Source organism: Marmota monax, unplaced genomic scaffold, assembly GCF_021218885.2.
Source record: "Marmota monax isolate L192 unplaced genomic scaffold, Marmota_monax_Labrador192_F-V1.1 WCK01_AAM20220418_F8-fsc00151, whole genome shotgun sequence".
NCBI lineage: Eukaryota > Metazoa > Chordata > Mammalia > Rodentia > Sciuridae > Marmota > Marmota monax.
In genome coordinates, this window is record NW_026694226.1 from 1,723,654 (window position 1) to 1,748,562 (window position 24,909).

The 24,909-nt window shown below is 47.9% G+C and overlaps 1 protein-coding gene across 1 annotated transcript; it reads left to right on the plus strand.

The window, feature by feature from the left end:
• The first annotated feature begins 287 nt into the window (after positions 1-287).
• On the plus strand, positions 288-24,908 carry Ctdsp2 (CTD small phosphatase 2). Its single transcript, XM_046466752.2, has 8 exons — positions 288-652; positions 14,216-14,364; positions 17,310-17,348; positions 17,727-17,828; positions 18,362-18,418; positions 20,626-20,718; positions 20,858-21,043; positions 21,222-24,908. The coding sequence occupies exons 1-8, from the start codon at positions 589-591 to the stop codon at positions 21,345-21,347; spliced, it is 816 nt and encodes a 271-aa protein (XP_046322708.1). The 5' UTR covers positions 288-588; the 3' UTR covers positions 21,348-24,908.
• The last annotated feature ends 1 nt before the right edge of the window (position 24,909 follows it).

Genomic DNA, 24,909 nt, shown 5'->3' on the forward strand with positions numbered 1-24,909 from the left:
CGGTTTCAAGTCTCCCCCGCCAGCCTGCCCGCCCGCCACCCCACCCCCCTCGGGGATTCGCTTTTTCGGTAACAAAATAGCAAAGCTCCGGACCGTCTGCAGTCCAGGCCGCTTACAGGTGGAGGGTCCCCGGGCCTAGGACTCTGGCCTGGAGTGGGAAGCGCCGGCAGGCCGTGGAGAGACCGGGTCAAGATCCGGGAGTCGCGCGGGGGTGGGCGCTGCAGCCGCGGGTTGTTTATCTGGAGTACGGAGGGGAGGGGGGAGCCTGGAAACCGCCCCGTGTCCCATTTCCTCCTCTTGTTTTCGCTCCGGATTCTCCATGTTGGACCCAAACTGAGGAGCCCGGAGCTGCCACCGGGGGATCGGGGCCGGGGGCACCCGGGGGAGCCACTGCCCGGGCCGCCCGCCCTCGGTACAGGCCTCCTCCCTTCCCGGCCCGGGGAGGAAACGAGAGGGGGGATGTGAACAGCTGTGGGAGTCGGAGTCTCGGGAGCCGGAGCGGGCCCCCGCCCAGGCCCCCCAGCCCTGCCCAGCCTGCGCGCCCGCCGGTCCTCCCGCCCAGCCAGCCCGGGCCCGCGGAATTGTTAGATGGAACACGGCTCCATCATCACCCAGGCGCGGAGGGAAGACGCCCTGGTGCTCACCAAGCAAGGTAGGGGTAGCAACTTCCCAAAACTTTGAGTCGCCCCCGGGCGGGGAGGGGGCTAGCACATCCCGGAATCCGCGTCTCGGCCCCTGACCTCTTGGGGCTCAGGACGGGTGATTCCAACCTGACACCCGGGTTCATCTGCCCCCGCGTCCTGGTCCGCACTCATACCGGGTGGGGGCCACGCAGGGCCCGAGCTCCCCGCACCCAAGGGGGAGGGGTGTCATCGCGCAGCTGTCACCGCGTCCTGCAACCCTCCCCCAGGGGCAGAGACGGAGAGGTAGAGCTCCAAGCTCTAGCCCACCGCGTCCGCCCCCTCCAGAGTTGAGGCGGAGGAGGGGGGCGGGTAGTCACTTTCCTGCAGCGCTGCGCGCAGCTGCCCCAGCACCAAAGGAAAGGGTGAGGAGGGATAGAGGGGTCCCAAGCTGGAATGGAGCCGGCACTCTAGTTCATCACTTTCCAGGTCCCCCAAGCTTTAGGTCGCTCGGACAGCAGGCGTTGACTGCGTCCGGTGGGACTTGGGACCAAGTTCACCGTCTGGAGGCGGGGGCGGCCGTGATGGGGGAGGGGCCCGGGCCCTGGTGGACCAGACTTAGCCAGCTCACGGCTCTGCGCCGGGCCCGGGACCAAGGTGGCCCAGGGCTCTTGCACGGCTGCCCCCTCCGGTTTTGCTGAGCAAACAAGCCCGACCCGAGGCCCGGCCGAAGCCCCTCCCTGCCCCGGTGCGCTCCCCCGGGGCCGCCGCTGCACACACAGAGCCGCGTTTGTTTAGCCCGGGAGCGGTGTCCCTGGTTACATAATTCGCCGGATGGCATCAGACCCGGCGTGTTTCTGAATCGCGCAGCGAAAAAGTGCGAGTTCTCTGTGGGCTCTCTACCTTTGCCTTCCTGAGGGTCAAGTGGAGAAGCAAGGGGGATTTTGAGGGGTGGGCTTGGGGACGCGAGCAGAGTGAGGCCTCGTCGGCCTTTTGCGGGGGCGAGGTGAGGGTTGGGACGCGAGGATGGACTAGCTGTTTGGTCACAGTGAGAGTCCTGAAACTCTCCCCTTCCCCCATGTTGTTCTGGCCTCGAGGAATGTGTCCAAAATAATGGGCAGAATTTCCGTGGGGAGTAAGAATTAGTGTCGCCTTTTTCTGGAGAACTCCAAGGACTGGGGCCACCTGGCCCTGAGAATGAGGAGAGAGCACGCTCTAGGGACCTGATCGGAGCATTCCTGCCCTCCAACCCCCCTCCAACAGGGCATGAAGGACCCGTGCTAAAATGAGGCCTAGAGGCTGGTGGGCAGCCAGGTGCAGGGCCTTGGTGGTGTCGCTCCACATCCCTGTTTGGCAATGGTAATCAGCAGTTCACCTATTCTCGGGGTTCGTGTTCCCATGGAGCTCCCCCCAACTTGCCTAAAGGCAGAGCAGCTGGGATGGTGTGTCAGCCTCTTGGAATTCCCTTAGTGGAGGGGGAGGGGCACTGTTTGCTTCTCGCCTCTCTGGCCCTTTAAATAAGCCTATCCCGAGAACGGAGCCTTGCCTACTCGGATCCCCAACCCCAAGAAGGCCCCTGCCTCCCTGACCTTGGCGTTGCCAGGATCCCTGCTCTCCTGGATGTATCACAGATCTGGCTGTGTGACCCAGACAGCAAATTCACCGTTTCTGCTGGCTGCTCTGCTGTGCTGAGCCTACAAGGGGAGGCTTCCTGTGTTTATAATTCACTGCCAGACTCTTCCCACTCTCCCCAGCTTCATCCCCAGGAAAGGACCCTAAGCACTAGCCAGCAGTGAAGAAAGCTGGATGTGGAAGGATACAAAATGGGGCTGTGGTGAGAAGCCAGGAAGAACAACCCTGTGCTTCCTCCTTGATCCTTCTCTCCTGGATGGTGGGGCCACACCAAGAGGAGGGAAAGCTGAACTGTGAAGTGGGATCTTACAAAGCAGAGCTGGAAGTTTCATCCACCAGGGCAAGTGGCAGGCCAGATAACAGCAGAAAGCAAAGCAGCTGGCTCCTTGACAGTGTCAAGTTGCTGGTGTTGGTTGGATTTTCTTAGAGTTACGTATTTGTTTTCTTTGTGTGTGTGTGTGTGGTTTGTCCTTCAGACTTATCCCTGGAAGAATCTGAATTCTGAAGCCAACACTGGGTCTCACCCTCCCCTCCCAATGAAATTTGACTGCATTCCAGAGAAGGCATACCTCTTTTCTGAACTGCTTGGGCACCCAGAAACCACCAAGCCAACTTTGTTGAGTCCCACATCATTTACAAACAGTACTGCATCTTAAAACCAAAACTAGGCTGAGGGGGCAAATGTTTTAATTAGCTCCTTGAAGAGTTCCTACCCTCCTCCCTCTCCCCCATATCCCATCCCCAAGCCCTGCTTAGAAGGAGTGTGAGGCAGTTTATTAAGTAAATTTCTGGAAAGAAAGAAATTGCTCTTAGCTTGAGTAGCTTTTTAGTGAAGTTGTTTTCCATTGCAGTTTTTTCCCCCCTTCATTTTTAGCATTCTCCTCTCTGAGCTTTAAGGCTGTCTGGGTGTGTTGATGATTCAAAGGTAATTACAGTAGGGGAAGTAGAACAAAGTTGCTGAAAGCTTCGATGATAAAAGCACCAAAATTGGATCATCTTCCCAGACAGATGGATGAAATGGCTTCCTGGTACAGCAAGGACAGGATTGTGTGTAACATCAAAAATAAAAGAGAAAAGTTAATATCAGTTTGGCAAGAATGGCCACTTATTGCAGCCCCATAGGAGTGTGTCACCCCCTTACTGGGAGGTTGTGCTGTAGGTTTTGTGCTTTGATGGGGAAAAGCCAAGGGATTGGGGCCCATGCTGTGACCTACCAGTGTGAAATAAAAGGTAGGCAGCCTCTTCCCCAGCTCGTGACCTGCCCCCCTGGGGAGGGGGGTGGAGTCAGAGATACTTTCTTGTGGGAGAGACCTGATGATGCCCCTTCCCAGGGAGGGATGATGAACCTTTGGATTCTCGCATGTGAAACTATGCATGTTCTGATAGATAATGGTAAGACTTCCTCTCAGACTCTCTGACATCCCTAAAAATTAGGATGGCAGCAAGTTTTTCTAGCTCCTGCTTTCTCCACAGAAGGGAGAAATTCTGCCTTATTCACTCAAGAAACTGTCCAAACACCTTTTGCTATAGAGGTAGCTAAGCCCTTAATTTGGAAAGCCGAAAAAGAAGTCTTGCTGGCCCTTCTTCCTCAGCTGGCTCTGTGGGTGGGGTGCTCCTTGGCTGAGCTGCAGGGCCAGGGTGTATGCTTATGCTTTCTCCTCTCTCCAGTCCAGCCTTGGTCTTTTCTAAAGACCAGAGACCACTGAGGCTTACCCCTGTTTCTCCTTTGGAGCTTTTTCTCCACTTTGGTGTGGGGCCTTTGTGGCTATTTCAGCTTGTGTCTGCTGAGTTAGGAGAGTGTTCCTAACTCAGCAACAAAGTTTATAAGTTTGTAAATGCTCAGCATTCAAAGCTGGAGCTTCCCAGGTAATTTAGAGTCACTGAGCAGGACTTGGGAATTTCTGTGAAAAATTCCTCAGGGGGTTGGCAGAGGTGGTAGTATTCCTGTCTCCTCCCTCTGAGCTAGAGATAACTTGAGAAAAGTTAAAAAAAAAAAAAATGAAGTGGTTGTTTCTTTTTTGTGGACCTCCCAAATACTTTAGTGTGGATTTGTTAAAATGGTACATACTATAGAAGTCACATTCCTAGCCCAGGTGGAATCCATGTTCCCAACCTCTCTGTGAAGAATTAATAGAAATGCTCTTAAATATGGGAAAGACAATATACAAATATACAGGCATTGTGTGTGTGGTGTGTGTGTGTGTGTACACAGTTTCTCTTCACTTTTCTTCCTCAACTCTCTTCCTCCTAGCTTTTGGGTAATTGTTTCTTATTTACACCCTGGGAAGTTTGAGTCTTGGATTGGGCAAAATGGTATCAAGGTAATATGCAGAGGCAGTAAAAAAAATGTTCACTGTTATTGGGAATAATTGTCCCAGTTGGTTCAGGCCTGGGTTCAAATACTGTTCTACCTATTCACAGTGAGATTTGACAAATTACTTTAGTATTCCAAGCAACTTATCTGTAAAATAGGAATAATAATATCTACCTTTCTATAATGCCAGCACTTAGTAAATGATTAATAAATGTTAATACCTTTTTTTTAATGTAGCTAGACTGCCACACTATTCTCCTTCCATTCCAAGGACACATAGGTTGAACAGCAGTCAAACAGGGGGGTTTGGGCCTTCTGGAAGAATCAACCTCTAAGGCTTACACATAGCCTTCCTGCACAGACCCCTTCTTTATACCACTGTGACTCGGAATGGGATTTTATCTGCACGTGCCTTGAGTAGCACTTATACCTTGGAGCTTCAGCCATTCTGTCTGGTGCCTGGGCATCTGGGAGGAGGCCAGGGAGTAATATGCCTCATATAAGTCTCTGAAGTCTTAACTAAACCTTCATGGCAGTTGTGGGACCTCCCAAAGATGGCTATAACAATACTCAAGAGGACAATGTGCCACATTCTCTTACAGTTTGCATTTGCTTTGAGAGTTAATGAGCTCTGAGAAATTCAGATTATTTTAAGGAATCTTAATAACAAGATGGGAAAAGAAACAGGTTTTGAAGAGAAATAGATATTCTTAAACTATGCCTTCGCAGCCTTGGTTTGGAGGTAGAACATTGAGAGAGCACAAAGTAGCATTAAATTGCTTTTCATTCTGTCTCAGCCTGGCCAGATCTGGGAAGCTTGGTAATTAATTCACTTGTGGGGGGTGGGTAAATATAGGGTGTGGCTCTGACATAATTCTTTCCCTCTTCTGAAGGGGGGATAGTTCCCAATTGGGACACAGATGAGCATGTTAACATGCAAATCTTATGAAAGAACTAGTAGATTTCTTAGAACTGGAAGCCTCTCTGGACCAGAAATCAACTAAAATGCAGTTTCTTTGTCAGCAAAGTGCCTAACTCTTAAGGTCTGGATGTGCCTGCACCAGGATCTGTTATTGCACAATGAGTATTCTAGTGGGCACCACAGTCTCCCTCTGGGCTGGAGGTGTGCATGTCTTGTTTTATTGGTTAGCTGATGTGTCCTTTCTCTCCCAGGAGCTCTTAAGCCCATCCCCTCTCCCACCCCCCAAACAGGCTTTGCTCTTAATCTGTATCTTCCTCTTCCCCCCCTCTCTTTCTCTCTACTGGAGATTGAACCCAGGGCACTCTACCACTGAGCTATATCCCTAGACCCTTTAAAATTTTTTTTGAAACAGTCTCTAACTTGTGATCCTCCTGCCTCAACCTCCCAAGTGACTGGCATTACAGGTATGCACACTCCTCTTAGTCCTACAGAGGCCTACCACACTTGACTCTCTTCTTTCTCTTGACATAGCTCTTCCATCCTCTCAAATTTTCTCTTTCCCACCTGCCCTGTTTCCAGGGAACAGACATGGTCCCAACCCCAGTGAAATACCAAGCAGACTTATGGAGAGTCATAAATTGCATAACACAAGCTTATGGGAAGGGACAGTGTAAGCCAGCTCTTCTGTTTCCATAGCAGAATAGGGTGGGGTCCTTCCCACAGCAACAGGGACCTGCAGGGAGAGCGGGCTCAGATCTTTTGATTTGTGTATGGAATAGAACAAGCGACCCTAGAAAGGCAAACCAGACCCTGGACATGGGTTCTTTGAGACCTGAAGATACTCTAAGCCCTCAGATATGGTGGAGAGGGGCCAACAGGACTTCAGCTGAATCATGTTCCAGTCCTGGAAGGGCTGGTTGAAGACCCTTGGCAACTTTTAGACCCTGACACTTATCCAGGGACATACATCAGAGACTCTTGTGACACTTGCTAAAATTACTGACCCCCACCTGAGACTTACTGAATCATCAGAGCATGACAGGTGGGCCAGGCATGCATGTGTTCCAAATGCTCCCTGTGATTCTGACAGGTGTCCTCGGAGAAGAGCCAGGTAAGCACAGCAGTAGCTCCAACTGCCTGTTCAACCCTGAGGAGGAAGATTCCCCTTGGGGGCTGAGTTTTACTGTTTGTTAAAGATCCTGTGTTCCTCAAAGAGAGTCCTAAAGTTTTCTGAGTGAATAGATAGTATAATGATCCTTACTTACCCAGTAATGGTCACAGCCAATATTTATAGAGTATTTACCATGGGCAAGACACTGAATTTTCTAGAATTTTGTATCTAGTACCTCACTTAATCCTTGTAACAACCTTATGAGGTAGCAATTACTTGACAGATGAAGGGAAGACCTTTGCCTGAGGACACAACCCTGCAGTCACCCAGACTCTTCACTAAGGAGTCCAACCTTAACCAGCCCCATAAGCCTTTCATTTATATTGGCATTTCACTTTTTGAAGTGCCCTTGACTTCACACCCCAGGTGATCTGAAGCCACCTTATAAAGGACCAGGTAGGGGAGACCTCTTCCCATTGGCCTGTGCAGGAACAACCCTAGAGCAGCTTAGAAGCCACACTGGGGCATAAGCCAGGTTTCCGGACTTCCAGCTCAGTGCTCTCTCAAGTGGACACAGCTTTACTGGTTGTCTAGACCTAGGTGAAGCTGAGGATTATTGGGAGGAGCAGGTGAGTGTCCATGGAGGTAGATGCTTCCTTGGCACACTCCTAGCATGGCACACTCCTCTTAGTCCTACAGAGGCCTACCACATGAAGAAGGAATTTGTTGGCCAATCTCAGTGTCTGTGTGCATGAGAGAGAAGGAGAGAGAGAAAATGATTTTGGTGGAGGCTCATTTCCCACACTTGGTCCTGTCACTACTTCTGCATGACCTCTGAAATGAGCTAGAAAAAAATCTCTATGGTCCCTTTAAGTGTGAACATTTTGAGATTGAAATTGAGATAAGAGCATGAAAGTGCTTTGCTCTTAATACTAGCAGCTGACACTGAGGAGGAAGATTTTTATTAGTGCCAGGACACTCCCTGAGTTCCTGTAACTCTCATGCTCTGAGATACAGGCATCTTCATTTTACAGATAAAGAAACTGAGGCCCTGGCTACATTGCTTATGCATGGCAGAGCTGAGGGGTTTTTTGTTTGTTTTGTGTGTGTTTCGGTGCTGGGTGGGGATGGATGTCACACTTGCTAGTCAAGTGCCCTACTTCTGAGCGGCGCCCACAGAGCCACTGTTTTGTTTACCAGTCAGAGGGTTCCCTTACTTTCCTGTGTCTGTTCTCTTTCCATCTCACCATCGTGCAACCTAGAGTAGGTGTATAGCTGGAGGAGAAAGAGGCACTGGTTTCTTCTTGGTTTTTGACTAAAGCATTCCAAGAGTCAGGGGCAGAGAGTCAAGGCAGGAATTGAAACAGCCACCATAAGGGTGTTTGTTGTGCCCTATGTAACAGGTTTCTGTTAGTCCCCAGGAACCTGCTTAGCACCTCCTCAGGAGAAGACAGGCTCAAGATGGCTGATTCTAATCCCTTACGATATTGCCCCTGCTCTAGCTGGTGCTACGTGGGCTGGGGTGTCCCCAGAGGCAGAGGTAAGATCTAACCCTTGGAGTTTTCTTTTTTTCTCACCCCCTTCTCCCCCTCCGTGAGAACTACATCTCCCACCCTTTTTTAGATTTTGAAATAAGGCCTCACTGAGTTGCCCAGGCTCACCTTGATTGGGATCCTCCTGCCTCAGCCTTCCACGTAGCTGGAATTACAGGCATACACCACCATGCCCACCCTACCAGCCCTTAAAGTTTTCTTGGGTGACATCTTAGAACACTCCTTAGGATTCCTCTGAATCGGAGCTAGAAGGCTGAGCCTGCTGTTGACATATCTGTGAGAAAATTCCTCCTCTGTTGAGGGTCCCCTACTTTCTGGGGACTCTACACCAGTACATTTTCAAAGAATGTTGAAGCTGCCCAAGAGACTGTTTTGCCAGTAAATCATTTTGAGCCAATTCTGAAATCAACAGAATATGTTGATCATGCTTTAGAAGTTGCCAGGGTCCCCTCCTCCCAAAACTAAATCTTTGAGAGAAGGTCCCTAAAGAAGATCAGAGACCAGATTGCTAAAGGGTACAGGAAAAAGACAAGAGGCATGGTAGCATGTGACCTGTGACCCCAGCCTCATTCCACAGATAGCATTAAGGATCCAGGTCTCAAAGAAGTCCTTTCTTAGAAAGGAGACATTCAGGGAGCAGGTCTATCCCAAATGCTGACTGCAGGGAAGGCACTAGTGTAGAATGTGCTGGTAAGAACCAAACAGTATAGCTTAAACTGCTTTAAAAAAAAAAGAAAGAAAGAAAGAAAAAGAAAAAAAAGTCCATGCAGTCGGTCACAGCTACTTTTTTAGAACTTTGGGAGCTAGTCCTGAGTTGGGTGAGGCCCTGCTTGCCTGTTAGCTGAGGAGTGCTTGGGGGAAAGAGGTCATCCATCTTCCCTGTTGTTTCCAGGCTTTTCTCTGTGTGGGATGACTATACCTACCATCTTTTGTCCCTCTGCCCACTCACCTGCTGGTCTAAGAAGCCCTTCCATCCACCTGGCACTTTAGCTCCTGCCTTTAGCCAAGGCACAGATGTCCTTTGCCAAGAACTTGGGAGGACTCCTCTCCATGGGGAGCCCCAATCAGATGTGTCTTGGCCGCAGGGCCCAGGCAGCTGGCCAAGAAGGGCCGGAAATGCTCCAAATGCTTCCTCCAATAGCTAAGGAGAGAGGCCCCTCAGAGAGGCCATTTTATAGCAATAGCCAGACTAAACCTTTCACTGTGGAGGGATGGGAAGTAGTGGGGAAGGAAATACTTCAGGGGGGTAAACCAAGAAAGTATACTTGGATGTGAATGGGCTTGCTAAAATCCAGTATAGCTTGAGAGGTTTCCTTCTGCCCAGTCCTGAGTGGATTTCCTGTGAGGAGTTCCTTTGCTGGGATACCAGGCTGTGTTGTTGGCAACAGTGATATGTGGACTTGGACCTGACCTTCAAAAGAAGGTTAAAAATAGTGTTGTCCTATTAAGGCTGGTATTCATCTGTGTGTGTGTTTATGTGTGCACGCACGCGCATGTACTGGTGCACCACACACATTCTTCTTTGAGGCAGAGATCAGTAGTGTTCTTATCTGGTGCTTCTTGAAGCAATGAAGGGGATATATAGGGAGAGAGCAGTGTTCACAATAAATGGGACAGCCTTTCCTCTCATTCGTGGAGTACTAGTCAGGGGCTTATATACTGGGACACAAATTGTGGTGGATTTGGGAGAACGTATAGAAATTGTTTTGACTTTTTGAAACCTGCTCATAATGAGTGTTTCCAAGTGTTCTCCCTCATCTTGTATTCTTGGGCTTCAACCACACAATGGATTGGGAGGGCTCCTAGTTCACTGTCGCTGGTCTCCTGAAATAAGACCCATGATGTCACCCATTAGTGATCCATGAATGAGGCGCAGGATGTTGCCAATTAGATAATAATTAAACCAAACATAGCATTTGGTCTTAGAGTTTGCACAGTGCCTCACTCTTGTTTTGTTTATCCTTTCAGTCCTGAGTGAGGTTCTTGCTGTTATCCCAGTTTATGGATGAGGAAACTTGGCTCCAAGAGGCTGTATGGTTGAGTTAGTAACTGGCAGAGCCTGGACCTCAGCCCAGGCAGTCATCAGAGTAGAGGGAGAACTCTTGCATCCCCCTGTTTTCCACATCCTGCCTCCGTAGGGAGGCTCCAGCAGTAAGCTTGTGGCTTGGTTTCCATGTCTTCAGCAACAGTGCCCACTTTCTTCTTGCATCAGAGGTGGCTCCTTCATCAAGTCGGTGATGCTCCTTTTAGACATCTAGCCCTAAACCAGATATTTGGAGCAGTGAGAACAGATGCACATTATCAGCTGGGCAGGAGAAGGACTGAATGTCCACAAAGAGGGTAGCAACAGGGAGATGAAGGAGGGAGAACAGCTGACTGGAGTTTCATGATACCCACTGGATCCTGCCTTCCCTCATTGGGAAAGCCATATGGAATAAAACCCCTTCAGGCCTGTAAATCCTTGTGTCCAATGTTTCCCTTCTGGGTAGAGAGGCTGGTGCCTCTCCTCATCATACAGAGAGGTTAGGGAGTGAGTGGCCTGCATGCACCTAGATGTTAGAGATACAATGCTGAGTGTTGGCTGAAAGGAGCCATTGAAAGGCTCTTTGACACAACTTTCAGATCCCACTCTGTGGGTGAGTGGTTCCAAACCCACTGAACAAAGTGGGTCTTGGGCCAAAGCTCCTGGTTCCACCTTCCCACATCCCCACCTCAGTATTTGCTGGTCAAAGCAGGTACAGAAAAGGGATGGGAATGGATTCCCTTGGAGTGGAATCCCAGAGCCTTGTACCATTATCCCTGTTCCTTTGATGGGCTGCCCAAGAGAATGCAAGAAAGTAGGGGACTGGACCTCAAACTGATTTTTCACCAAGCCAGCCCATCCTAGAGAGGAATAGAGCAAAAGTTCCCAAGAAAAGATCTTGAGAGTGCTCCCAAATTTCCCAATTGTTGCATGAGTAAATGTGCACAATGGTCTTGGAACTGTCAAAGGCCCTACAGGGTAATGGTTAAGAGTCTTAGCTACATTTATGATTTCAAATCCTGGCTCTGCTGTTAGACCACCTCATGACCTTGAGCTGGTTACTTAACCTGTCAGTGCTTCAGCTTTCCTTCTGTAAATTGGGGCATTAGTGCCTCTAAATGAACTTGTAGTGATATCAGGTGTCCAGCAGAGGCCTGGCACATCATGAGTGCTCAGTTAACATGACTGAGGCCCAGAAAAACCCAGCAGTTTGACTTAGGTACTCAGCTCCTTCAGTGCCGCTTTGCTCAAGGCGTTTTTGTTTCCAGCTCTTTGGGGCTATTGCAAACTAGTAGGTTTCCCAAGTCCTAGCTCTGTAGACTTGACAGAGACCCCTGAGTTATTCACACAGCCAATCAAAAAGTTTTTGCACACCTGCTACATAGAGGTCAGAGACTCACAAATGTACTGGGCTGAGGCTCTTGCAGGCCCTATGGGGAGGCAGCCATATTGTGGGAGGCTGAAGCAAGCCTGGATGAATTCTCAGGAGTGGTGTTTGTAAAGGTAAGGAGGACAGACAGCCTGGAGAAAGGAGGGGAGAGAGGCCCACAGCAGAGGGGGAGTGAGGGACGATGGGAGTATTGACCTTGCTGTTGTGGGCCTGGGGTATTCTGCTTTGAGCGCCTGCCCCCAGGGTCAGAACATTTGTGATCTCTGAGGCACAGGGGCTCCCAGTCATATTGTGTTTTTGAGAAGACCCTCATTCTCCACAGAATCCAAGCTCCCTGTATAAGACCAAGGCACTTGTGCCTGTTGGGCCTCCCGCAACGGGCACAGGCGAAGCCTCTGCATGGCCCCAGCCAGCTGGCCCTTTCACCCTGCTGCCTCTCAGGATTACTCAGTCTTCACAGTGTCTGTCACTAAGATGCTGAGTGCATTCCTGACAGCCTCTCTTCAGGAAAGACCCAGGCTGTGTGGCCTCTTAAGAAAGGCTACGTGCCGGGTTAAGCCTTCAATTGTGGTTCTGCATGAAGAAACCATAAACCAAAGGAAAAGCAACCGCTCAGCTTTGGTCTTGGAGCTTTGTGTTGGTGTCTGCCTGAGTTCCTGGACTTGGAGTTTAATGTGGGCCAACAGGCAGGTGTGGAAGCTGCCCTTTCCTTCTGATTTCTACATAGATTTATAAGAATAGTATGTGTATGGGGGTGGGGTCCAAGGAATCTCACATGTCTGTAAGTACTGGGCTCTGCTCTGAATTTGGTCTCTGAATCAGAGGAGTTTTGAAGAATTCTCCAGCACATCTTTATAAAAAAATCCCTTACTAGCCCTAACCCCTCCCCCTGCCCCCGGACCAAAATCTTGGTTTTTCAGGGCCAGGAGCTTAAGCATGACAGCTAGGCTTTGGGGCTAATTGCTAGAAAGACTGTCGTTTTCTAAAAGGTTCCCAATGGTATTACTAGTGTCAAGGGCTCTGGCTTAACCAGGGAAGAGGAAGGAGAGACCTCTGGACCCAACTGGAGAGGCCTGGGCTGCACCTGTGGAAAGTATCTGCCTTTCTCTTGAGTTGGAGCTGAATCTGTTGTCTTTTGAGTGGTGTTGATTTACCTTGACTGTTACATAAGGACCACTTCCTCCCCTTGGTCCTGGAAAGTTTGGTTTTCTCTCATCCTCTCCAGGGTCACTGGCTCTCCCATTACCCATGTGTGCAAGGACTACCTCAGTGAGGGCTCTGAGGACTGAACTGTGCTGCAGGAGCTCCAGGTGTCTCCTGAGTGGCCTCCACCACATTACCTTCCCAACGAATAATACATGGAAACCTCACTGGTGTATTCTCTTTGCTTTTCTTTCCCCCACAAAGACTTATAGGCATTTGCCCTCTGTTTAAACTGGAATGGCTTGGGCTTAATTTCTTAGGCCAGTCTCCACTCAGGCTCTGGGAAAGACCTGTGGTGGGGACCATTCTGAGAGTGGTTGTGCAGCGCCACCTCCTGACCACAGAACCCATTGTGTCTCCCCAATGTTGCACAATAGTTGTCTGAACAATTCATCTAAAGAAAAATGAACTTGCAAAAGATATTTTGAAGTCCAATTCTGATCAATCCTATAATGCCATATCTTTTAAAATGTCTCTGCTTTGCCTTTCTGGGACTGCTTTGCCAAGCCTTATTTCCAAAGCCCAAATTGCCAAAGTAGGGCTAAGCAGCTGCAGTCTAGAAGCAAAGGCCTCACCCTAGGACTAGGGGTTGGGTGCACTTGTCCCATGGGCTTAATCCACCTATGTTTTACCAATAGGGTCCTTATCTCTGAAGGGAGGGAGCATTAAAAAAAATGTGTCTGTGGGGCTGGGGTTGTGATTCAGGGGTGGAGTACTTGCTTAGCACATGTGAGGCCCTAGATTCGATCTTCAGCACCACATAAAAAATAAATAAAGGTATTATGTCCAACTACAATTAAAAAATATATATTTTTTAAAAAGTGTCTGTAATGTTGGACAGAGATAAGAGTGTAAACAAAAAAAAATGTACCTTCTTCCTTGGGGCTCTGGCCATTTGTGAGTTTCTACTCTGGAGTTTCTATGCAAATTGGACTCAGTTCTGCTGCCGTGTACCCAGCATCTAGGGAAGATGACACTGAACTGAATGTAGCTCCACTAACTCAAAGGGAACTAGGTTACTTCCTTGTCTAAGATGGTACTGCTGGGACCTGCTGTTAGCCAGGGAGGATTTATATCTTCGAGAATTAAATTTGAGGACACCTTCGTGTGTTGTCACCAGAGCAACAGAACATCTAGGCTGTATACCTGGCTTATCTCCCTCCACCTCCACTGCTGCCCATAGAATGAATAACAAATCTTCTGCAGCTCAGGGTCTCCTGTTGTCCAAACTAAACAGGTTTCCTGCCATTTCTGCTTTAAAGAGAAAATGGTAGGAAGAAAAAAAGAAAGAAAGTGATGAAATAAAAATATGCATGTTCCACTGTTAACTCTATGTGGTTGTTCAGCAGGCATATACTGTGTGCCTTGGTAGGGCATACAGACTGGAAGGGATGCAGGTAAAGACTATGTTGTATAGCTGATGCCTCTGTCATTCTTTCTTCTTTAGGCCTGGTCTCCAAGTCTTCTCCTAAGAAGCCTCGAGGACGTAGCGTCTTCAACGCCCTTTTCTGTTGTTTTCGTGCCCAGCATGTTGGCCAGTCAAGCTCCTCAACTGAGCTTGCTGCATACAAGGAGGAAGCCAACACCATTGCCAAGGTAGCTAGATAGGGTGGTGTGATGAAGTAAAGCAGGGTCTGCTGGTGGAGACTCCTGTAGACCACAGCAAGTGGACAAAGTAGCCTTGCCTGAGTTTACAAAGATCTCTGATTCAGAGACTCCCCCTCTTTCCATCTCCTTGCTCTTACTTCCTGTTTGTGTCATGAGCCATCCAGATGCCCCTTTGGTTTCCGAGGGCCCCTGCAAGGTGCTTTGCATATATTGTCTCCTGTGATCCACACAGCAACTCTGGAGAATTCATGGGATTCCTACTTTGAAAATACAGAAACTGAGACCTAGAGGGTATGCAGTGCCAGAAGAGTTTATAGCTAATCAGTGGTAATGCCAGAATTCAAACTCAGATCTCTCTGACTGTAAAGCCCATGTTTGTTGTTTTCTACTATGCAAAGCTGCCTTCCAAGTTTTACCTGATTTGCAGGGAACAAAGGAATTGAAATTCTGCCATGCTCTCTTTTTTTGTTACTGTTGTGTTTTTTTAAAATAGTTTAGTGTATTTTAATAACAACTTAGAGGAACGGCACAGAAGACATACAATATTAGAAATGTATTTGCATGTTGGACCACTCACTTAGAAAAGCATAGAAAATGAATGGAATCTTCTTTATGATAAAAATGATACAACATTTAGTTGCCATCAATTAGCATCTTACTTGTTTTAAAATAATCCAAATGCTAGCATTGCCCAGAAAAAAATCTAACAGGTTTATTTATAATTGTTATAATGTTGAGCTACTGAAACTTATTCACTGGAACATTTTGACTTGATTTAATCTTTTACATCCCTTTGTTAAAAATTCACACAAATGAAAATGGAAAAACTGCCAATACTTGATTTCTGTTCCCCATTTCTCCACTTGCAATCATATATGTGGGTGCTTTTTGACCCCATTGCGGGTGGGGGTGGGAGATGGGGGTTTCTATTACAGGAAGAAGGTGAGAAAAATACTATTTTTTTTTTATTTTTTAATAAGAGAGGGGAGAGAGAGAATTTTTTTTAATATTTATTTTTTAGTTATTGGCAGACACTACATCTTTGTTTGTATGTGGTGCTGAGGATCGAACCCGGGCCGCACGCATGCCAGGCGCACGCGCTACCGCTTGAGCCACATCCCCAGCCCCTATTTTATTTTTTTGAGAATGAAATTTCACATCACAGTGGATTCTTAAACACACTCCCCATGTATATAGCATGCTACTTGGATATCTTTTGGCATAATTGTCACACATTTGGCATGGATAGCACACAGATTGGTGTCTTCAAAAAATCCAACCAGATAAGCCTCACTTGCCTCCTGCAAATTACTAGTAGTTGTACTCTGGAAGCACAGATCTGTTTTGAAGTCTGAGCATTTTATCAGATATAGGAAGGGGAGTTTACAAATCAGAAGTTCAGTGGACTTCTGATAATGTCTAATTTCATGGAATGCCACCTTACCACCCTGTAACAATGAGGTTTCTTTGCCTCTCCTGTAAAGGGTATACTCTTGGGAGTGGCTCTTATAACCAGTTGTTGCCTAGGTGCTTTACTACCAGTCGACTTGTAGGCAGTCGGCTTCATACAAACCATAGTAGATAGGCCTCCTTAATTTACCCGCCCCTTGTCCTTCAGCTGGAGCTCATCGACCTCTAGGTGGTGCTGTCATTAAAGAGTGATGGCTCTGCCATGCTCTTAATAACCCTTTCTGATATGTGTACAATTTGGCAGGGGTCGGGTGGGGTACTGGGGATTGAACTCAAGGGCACTCAATCACTAAGCCACATCCCCACATCCCTAGTTAGACAGGGTCTCACTGAGTTGCTTAGCACCTGCTTTTGCTGAGGCTGGCTTTGAACTCGTGATCCTCCTGCCTCAGCCTCCCAAGCCACTGGATTACAGGCATGCATCTCAGTGACAAGCATTGTGTCTACAATTTTGAAGGTGAAGCCAGCCCTGACGAATAAATATTATTTTGCCAGTGGCACCTCTGTGAAACACCAAGGTCTAGCTGTTCTATCTCTCAAAATCACACTAAAGGGCTGGGGATATAGCTCAGTTGGTAGAGAGCTTGCCTTGCATACACAAGGCCCTGGGTTTGATCCCTGCACCCAAAAAAAAAATCAAAACCATATTAAAGGACATGTTTATCAGTGAAAAATCATTTCATTATCCAATGGCGAGAAATGGTTACATGAAGTGCAACATGACAGTATTACTAAGCAATTAATTTTTTTTGGAGAGTCTCACAACATGGAAAACTATTGAGTCGCAACACTAAATGAAAAAGTAGGTTGTGAAATTGTATAGTATTAATATTATGGAAAAAAGACTGCTAAAACACACTTGAAGAAAACATACTAAAATGCCAATACTTGATTTTTGTAAATGCTGGGATTTTAATTTTTTTCTTCAAGGTTTTCATTAAGAATAGTTATAACAATTTTTACATCATAATGTTTTTATTAAGCAAAAGGTGGGAGGGGGTATCTTTTTGATCTCTGTATTCCACCTCCCTTCACTCACATTTTGGGTACCCATAATTGCTTCACAGTGGCTTATTTGATGTTTTGTGGCACCTGATGTGCCCCCTGTCTCTCCATGGAAGGCATAGAAACTGTTTTCGAAGAGAGGCTGGGTTTAAGGACTAAGCAAGAGGCTAAACAGCCACAGTAGGAGTTCAGGATTTGGTTCTGCCTCTAACTTTATGTCTCTGAATCAGCCATTCAAGTTCCTTGTTTCTTACTTTGTCAGCTGAGAGGCAGTGACAGCCAAGAACAGGGACACTGTCTTCTCTATCCTTTATCAGGTTTAATGTGGAAAGAAAGCTCTGGCCTTGACAAGATCCTTGTAAAAAGGCACTGTTATTATGTGACTGGTTCTTTAGGAGGCAGAAGCAGTGGTTTGGATGTGGGTGAGTTGGCACTGACCACCTTCTTCTCTCCCCTAGTCGGATCTGCTTCAGTGTCTACAGTACCAGTTTTATCAGGTATGTGACTCTGGCCAGGCCTCTGATCCCTGGCTAGTGGTGGGCGGGGCAATGCCCTTATTCCCTATGCTGAGAAACCATTCATTCTAAATATTTGATGAGAGCCCACCATTAAGTTTGGGTGATAGCTGGTGCTACACATCCTCTTCTTGCAGTTTTTAGCCCTAGTTGCCACCTCCAATGTCAAACACTAGGCCCCCTGGGAGGCTAAAACCAAGGACTCAACTCTACCTCCTTTGTTCTCTGCCTTTAAGTGGTGCCTGTCCTGGGTTGGTGATTCCAGTTCCACAAACAGCCCTGCTTTTCCCACAGTTCTGCAGCAGGGAACTTTTGGGCTTTGCTGGTGGGTACATCTCAGCATCCTGGCTCTGGTTTTAGATCCCTGGCACCTGCCTGCTCCCAGAGGTGACAGAGGAAGATCAAGGAAGGATCTGTGTGGTCATTGACCTAGATGAAACCCTTGTGCATAGCTCCTTTAAGGTAAGTTGACATCTAAAGCTCTTCCTATACCATCTTGGGCCTGTCCATGAGTCTAACAACAATTGCTGTGAGGCAGCCTAAAGGTGAGGATAGAAGTGAGCAGAAGGGAGAGGCCAGGCCCACTCTGGTGTCACAGATATCTAAGGATGTTATTCCCCCTAATCACTGCCAACAGGCTAGATCTGCCCCCAGCCACATAGCACAGATAGCTGCTAGGACTCCACACAGGGGAGACATAAAAGCATGGTTCAATCAGCTCTGGCCTTGCCCCTGTATTTATTATCTGGATATTTGTTAACCCAGGGAAGCCATGTAACTCTCAGCTCAGGTAAAATTTGGCTGAGGAGGGAACTGAGTAGTAGGGAAAACCCGAAGGGGATGTGGCATCCAGTACTGTGGCAGGAACCCTTTGTGGGCTGGCAGTAGTTTCCTGGAGTCTTCCAAGATCTGCTTCTCCCCACCCGCCCCAAGAATATGGTGGGGCTTCCTGTCTCTTTCACCATGCTGATATTATTAATTTTTCTACCTTCCAGCCAATCAATAATGCTGACTTCATAGTGCCTGTAGAGATTGAGGGGACCACTCACCAGGTAAGTTGCCTGCCTGGTCACACCCAACCCAGACAGTAGGGAATCTGCCTTCTGCTCCACCTGAACTGAGGTCCTCTGCCCCACTCAGGGTTTTATTCTATCAATTGATCTCTTTTCTATAATTTTAGCTACTCCTATTTTATTGGTATCTTTGACACTCAAGTCTTTGTCCTCTTAAAAACAAACAAACAAACAACCCTTCAGCCCCTAGCTGTCACCCTTTTTTGTCTTTGTAGCCAGGATATTTGAAAGAACAACTTACATTATTTAGTATAGTAACTATTGTTTATTAATCACCACTTCTCACGTGGCCAACACTTAGGGATTTATTGCATTTGTGTCTATTCCTGAATAGTTGGTGTGTCTGCCTCATAAAGGCAAGGAAACAGTAGTGGTTCTCTGCCTGGAAGGCCCATATCACCATGCCACCTGTGAGGAGCTAGTAAATTTCTTCCTCCCCAATCCAGGCATCTCTTGGAAACCTTGTCTTATTTCCCTCCCCTTAGGTCCCTATACTGGATGCTGCCCAAGTAACTGCTCTGTAGACATTTGTCAAAGAACACATGACTCTAAATAGAACTAGGCTCCAGCCCTATATAACCTGCTCTATATGGGGTTGAGGATCATGTGAAGTTTGTAGGGAAAGACCTTATGCTTGCTCAGAAGGCCTGCCAGTTGGCCTCACATCAGAGGCCATTGGAACCTGGTAGCCTATATATAGTTGTTTTCATGACCTGGTCAAACAGTAGAGGAGGTTTGAGGCTTCCATAGGTTGTCACATGTCCCACCTCCATTAGAAGGAGGTTTCTGCATCACCCCAACTAAGAGGCTCTTTCAAACCCAGCAACCCTTTACAGTCTAATTGAGGATATGGAGATGGCCTTCCTCTTTTCTCCATGGATTTTGCATACTTTGAAACAAGTATATATATATATATACATATATATATATATATATATATATATATATATATACACACACACACACACACACACACACATATACACACACACACACATACTGTGACCTCCTGATTAATGAGGAGGTCATGAATAATAAAAAAGGGATGAGATTAGGTTGAGTTTGTGGCTCAGTGGTAGAACACTAGCACGTGTGATGCCCTGGGTTTGATCTTCAGTATCACATAAAAAAATAAATAAATAAAGAGTGGTAAGGAGAGATCAAGCTTGATAAAAAAGCCAGGAAGAGGGAGGGGCTTGCTGTGGAGGTTGAAAAATTGGCAGACTAATGGGAATAAAATTGTGGCTTCTTGAAAGAGAGTGGTTCTTGCAGAGTTAAAAGGAGCCAAATTAGTTGGTGGCCAAATTGGATCGGCTCTAGAAGGGAGTTAGGGTAGGTATGCACTGTTTAAGCTAAGGAGTGGTATGGATAAGAGGACTTTGAGGATTTAGTTCTAGAAGCACCTATGTAGGCTGATAGCAGGAAGCAGTAGGACACAGACTGTAATCAAAGAACCTTTTAGAGCAAAATCTGCAAGATTGGGGCTGGGGTTGTGGCTCGGTGGTAGAGCGCTCGCCTGGCATGCGGGAGGCACTGGGTTCAATCCTCAGCACCACATAAATGTAAAATAAAGATATTGTGTCCACCAAAAACTAAAAAAATAAATATTAAAAAAACCCTGCAAGATCATTAAAGGTGGACACTGGTGTTTGCGATGGCTGGTAGGTGTGAGTTTAAAAGGGGGCAGTAGGGTGCTATAGCATGACACAGTATCTGTGGTCATCAGGGAGAAAAAAGTTCAGAGAAGCCAAGTGAAGGCAGAGGTTTGCCTGATGGGGACCTGGATGGACTGTCCTGCTGGAGCCAACGACAGAAAGCTCCCACAGAGGCTGTGGCTGGATTCAAGTAATCCAGGATAGGCTGTTTCCATCCGTGAGGCCTATTCTTGATTACTTGTTTCTGGAGGCAGCTGATAGTCTACCGCTGGAATCAGAGATGGCTCCTGGGACATGGTGTATGCATTTCTTCCTGAGCTGGGTTAAGGTTGGGACCACTGAACCAGCACAATACTGATGAGGGAATGATGCTAGCCTGGGCTGGAGCAAAAGGTTCCAGCCCACTGGCCTAAGAAACTGGGATGGGAAGTTGACCTGTTTGCTACTTTCTGTATCCATGGCAAAGGAGACCAACACATGCAGCTTCTGCCTCAGAGGGCATCTCCAACAAGCCCGTCTGCTTCTCCTCAGGTATATGTGCTCAAGAGGCCTTACGTGGATGAGTTCCTGAGACGAATGGGGGAACTCTTTGAATGTGTTCTCTTCACTGCCAGCCTGGCCAAGGTACCTGTGGGCAGAAGGGGAGGAAAGAACAGGAACAGGTGTGGCAGCCACAGGTGTGGTCCAGCAGCTGCTTCCTGGCCCTTAGGATACCATAGGGGTACCATAACTGCATCCAAACCAAGGCATCCTCTCCTTCCAGTATGCCGACCCTGTGACTGACCTGCTAGACCGGTGTGGGGTGTTCCGGGCCCGCCTGTTCCGGGAGTCCTGTGTGTTCCATCAGGGCTGCTATGTCAAGGACCTCAGCCGCCTGGGGCGGGACCTGAGGAAAACTCTGATCCTGGACAATTCGCCTGCTTCTTACATCTTCCACCCAGAGAATGCAGTGAGTGGTCCAGACAGGCGTACAAAGTAGGGCTTGAGAGAGGGTGTGGGCTGGGGGACCAAAGCCTTCACCAAAGGAGCACACTACCCCAGGTCAACCCAATAGCCTGCAGGGGATCGAGGGTGAGAAAGGGAAGAAGCGGTAGCCAGGAGATTGACATTCCCTTTTTCCTGCCCAGGTGCCTGTGCAGTCCTGGTTTGATGACATGGCAGATACTGAGTTGCTGAACCTGATCCCAATCTTTGAGGAATTGAGTGGAGCAGATGATGTCTACACCAGCCTTGGGCAACTACGGGCCCCTTAGCCTTCCTGCTTCCAAGCAACGGCCATCCCAGTAGGGGACTTTGCTACACTGTGCCTTTCTGATCAGCCTGACAGACTGAGCGGAAGCTGGGGCACCTCACCAAATGGGGCCTGGAAATAGGGAAAATTGATTGGAAAGCTTTAGGGCAGGTTAGGTGCCCAGTGGGCAGATCAGACCAACGATATCCAGAGCTATCTGCTTCCTGAGTTGGGTTTCCAAGATGAGTGTGTGTGAGTGTGGTGAGTGTGAGTGAGTGTATGTATGCAGGTGTGTATTGCGGTGAATTGTGGCCTTGGGATAATTCAGTGTTTCAGTGGGGGAGAAGCTGAAAGATCAAGACTCTTCCCAAGTTAGTTCATCTCTTCTCCTGTCACCATATGAGCCACTGAGCTTTACAGGGATGAAGACTATCACAGGCTCCATTGCCAAACCACAGCCTTCCCTTAGTGTTGTAAGGCCCATGCCAAGGAGAAAGGAAGGGCCAGAGGCTGCCTTTGGATGCCCCAGGCACACTCCTTCCTAAAAACTTTCTCCAACCAGCTGCTGCAGACAAAAAGATGCCATTTCTGGGAAGATGAGAACTTGTTTCCAGAACCAGTATCCCCGCGACCATCAGGTCCTGTGGCCCACCAGCTGCTTCCCTCCAACTGACTGTCTGCCGTGGGCCCTTTCTATCTCCCCAAGGCTCAAGCACTGGGCTTGCCTTCCTCACCACCTAGCCATAGTCTTGATCCTCTGGGGAAGGAGGTCTTCTCGTTGCCCTGGAAGAGGACAGATAACTTATTTCCGTTCTTGACGCCATTTTAAAATTCTCTTTCTAAACATGGAGAGTTGGGCCTGGTTTGTTTCTGGCAAAGCTGCAGTTCTGGGCCTGAGGTGAATGTAGGCAGTGCTGGAGGCGCAGGAAAGATAAACCCCCAAAGCATGAATGTGCATCCCCTTGGCTTTGTAGATCAGCTGAGCTGCTTTCCTAAGTCTGCTCTTCAGGGATTCTCTTTGGTGCTGGCCAAAGCACTTCTATTTCAAAAGCTGGGAAGGACTCTCTAAGCTGTCCCAGCCCCTCCCATTGCTTGGGCAGCGCTCTTTCCTGTTGTCCTCTCTTGGGGCCTGTCTTATGCCAAGCTTTGTCTGTTCCAACCTTCATCTTTCCTAGCTGTCATCTTTCTCTCCTGGGCCTAGAACTCCTGCGTCTCCAGGACTGAGGGGAAAGGGTCGTCTTATCATTTGGTTTGTCATCTTCCTGAACTTTGGGTGTCTCTTGTTTTCAAAGGTTCTTAATCATGAATGCTTTCAAGGTCACAAAATGGAAGTTTCCCCATGGCAGAAAAGGGGAAGTGCTGCTGTAATTGGGAGCACAGGGGGCCCCCCAAAAGGGCCTCACCTCAGCATCACTGCCTTAATCATGGCCTCCCCAGGGGCTGGGTGGGGTTCTCTCCTCTCTTCCCTCCTCCCTGGAGTGGGAATGAGTTTCTTTCCCCATCTCTGTTTTCCCTGGAGGCAGGTGTCATAAATCATTAGTGAATTGCTTCAGGTGCAGGGACACCGCCCACTCAGGACTCATCCTATTTTCCTTTTTAGTTTCCCCACACTGGTTCTACCCTGAGAAACTAACCAATCTGAAGAAAGCCAGGTGGTGGAGTAGCAGCTCAGGGTTCTGAGTGGTAGCTGGCTGGCTAGCTTCTTTTTGCAGTATTCCAGTGCAGCCACTGTCCCTCCTTGTCCCAAGTTTGTGAGGCTTTGTCTTTTAGCATCACAGAATGGAACAGAGCCCCCAAAGCTCATGTGGTCATTTCCCCCAGCAGCATTCCCAGATCCCTGTGGGGTCCTGGCACAACTGAGGGGGAAGAGTGTTCCAGGTGCTAGTAAGGAACGCCATCTTCTGATGGAAAGTAGAAGCTTGGACTCTTAAGGCCAGCTGTGGCTTCAGATCCAGGCCCTGGCCTCAGTGCCTCCTGCCTGGTGTCAGGAGAGGCCTCTTTCCGAAACCCTACCCTGAGGGTTAACCGGTGGCCAGGTCTTCTGCCATTTGACCCAGCCACGCTTTTCTTATTTAAGCAATAAGAGGCTCAAAGCCGATTGAATTTTAAGAAACTTTTCTGCCCTCCTTTGAATCTTCCTGTTTTTCCACATGGAGGAAGAGGCTGTGCCACTCCCCACCCCCTTTTCTCTCAGACTTAGCTGAGTGCTTAGAGCATTATCCATGACCAAAGCCCAGGCTGGCTTGGGGAGAGTGTCCTGCATGAAGCCTTGCTTTATAGAACTTTCTTGCCCACACACAGTTCTTCCACAGAAATGCCATCTCCACTTACCCGTCTTTATTTTCCCAGAAAAGCAACTTGAACAGACCTAAACAGAACATCGGTGTGAACCAGAGCCAGCCTGAAGCCATCATTGCCATCCACTTTCTAGTTTCACAGTGCGTTAAGAGCAAGTGATTGCAATTCCTCAGAGGAATCAGGCAGACTCATTTTTTGAAAGAGGGCAAGATTGGAAGGGAGCCAGTTCATCCCACTATCTGTCGAAACTGGATTTGGGAGTCAGGCCACCGTGCCTGGTGTCAGCACCAACTCAAGCCATGCCAGGAATCTGCCCCCTGCCAGGTTCAGTTCTTTAAGGTGCCTCTTCAGGGACACAGTGTGTCTCTCTGATTGGGCTTCTAAATCAAAAGCCTGATGTTCGTGTCCCTCTTATAGGGGGAGCTTTGGACACAGGACCAGTTTGGTAAAGGGTCAGGTAAGGGTTTTCACTCTGCACATTGTAGAGGGGACACTCTGTAGGCCCATGGGTCCCTTAATAGAGAGGTTGAGTGAATTTGCCTTCAGTTAACTTGGGACCTTCTATTTAGCTCCCTCTCCTGCCTCCCAAAGATTTTTTTTTTTTTTTTGTATGTTTAAATGTGTAAACTCACCTCTTAACAGTGGCCCAGAAGCTTCTTTATACTAAAGCATGGGAGTCTGAAGGCAGTCATTCCCTGGGAAATGGATCCCATGCAATTCTGCTTTCCCTTTCTTATTGGGAGGCCTCATTAGTAGGGCAGCCCCACGAATGGCTGTTTATGTAGTTTTCCTGCCAGGCCAAGTGTATGAGAAAGGTAAGCCTATTTTCCCTTCAGATCTTCAGTTGGTTATTTAACCACTGTGGCCCTTAAGTCACCTTTTTTGTGAAACGGGGACTTAGTTTTGTCTTTTTCCTTTTTCTTTTTTAATGCCAGTAAATATCTGCATATTCAACTGTGGGAGAGGTCAAAGGTCTAGCCATCTGCCCCCCTCCTTTAATGTTGTGGGGCCTGTTCCTGGAACAGACCCTTCTCTTTGGCCCATGAGCTTCTTTGCTTGTAATTACCCTAAGTTTGCCACATTCCCCTTTCAAGATGCCATTTGAAGGGGAAGTCTGCTTCCCACTGTGACTGGGCTATGGGATTCTGACTACCTTGCTTCATGATTTGATAAATTTGTTGTATTCAAAAACTTGAAATGTAGGACGCCATTAAGTGTCTGTTTATATTTTTGGAATATTTGTATTACTTACAGTTAATTAATAAAAGCAGGTTTAAAAAACCTAC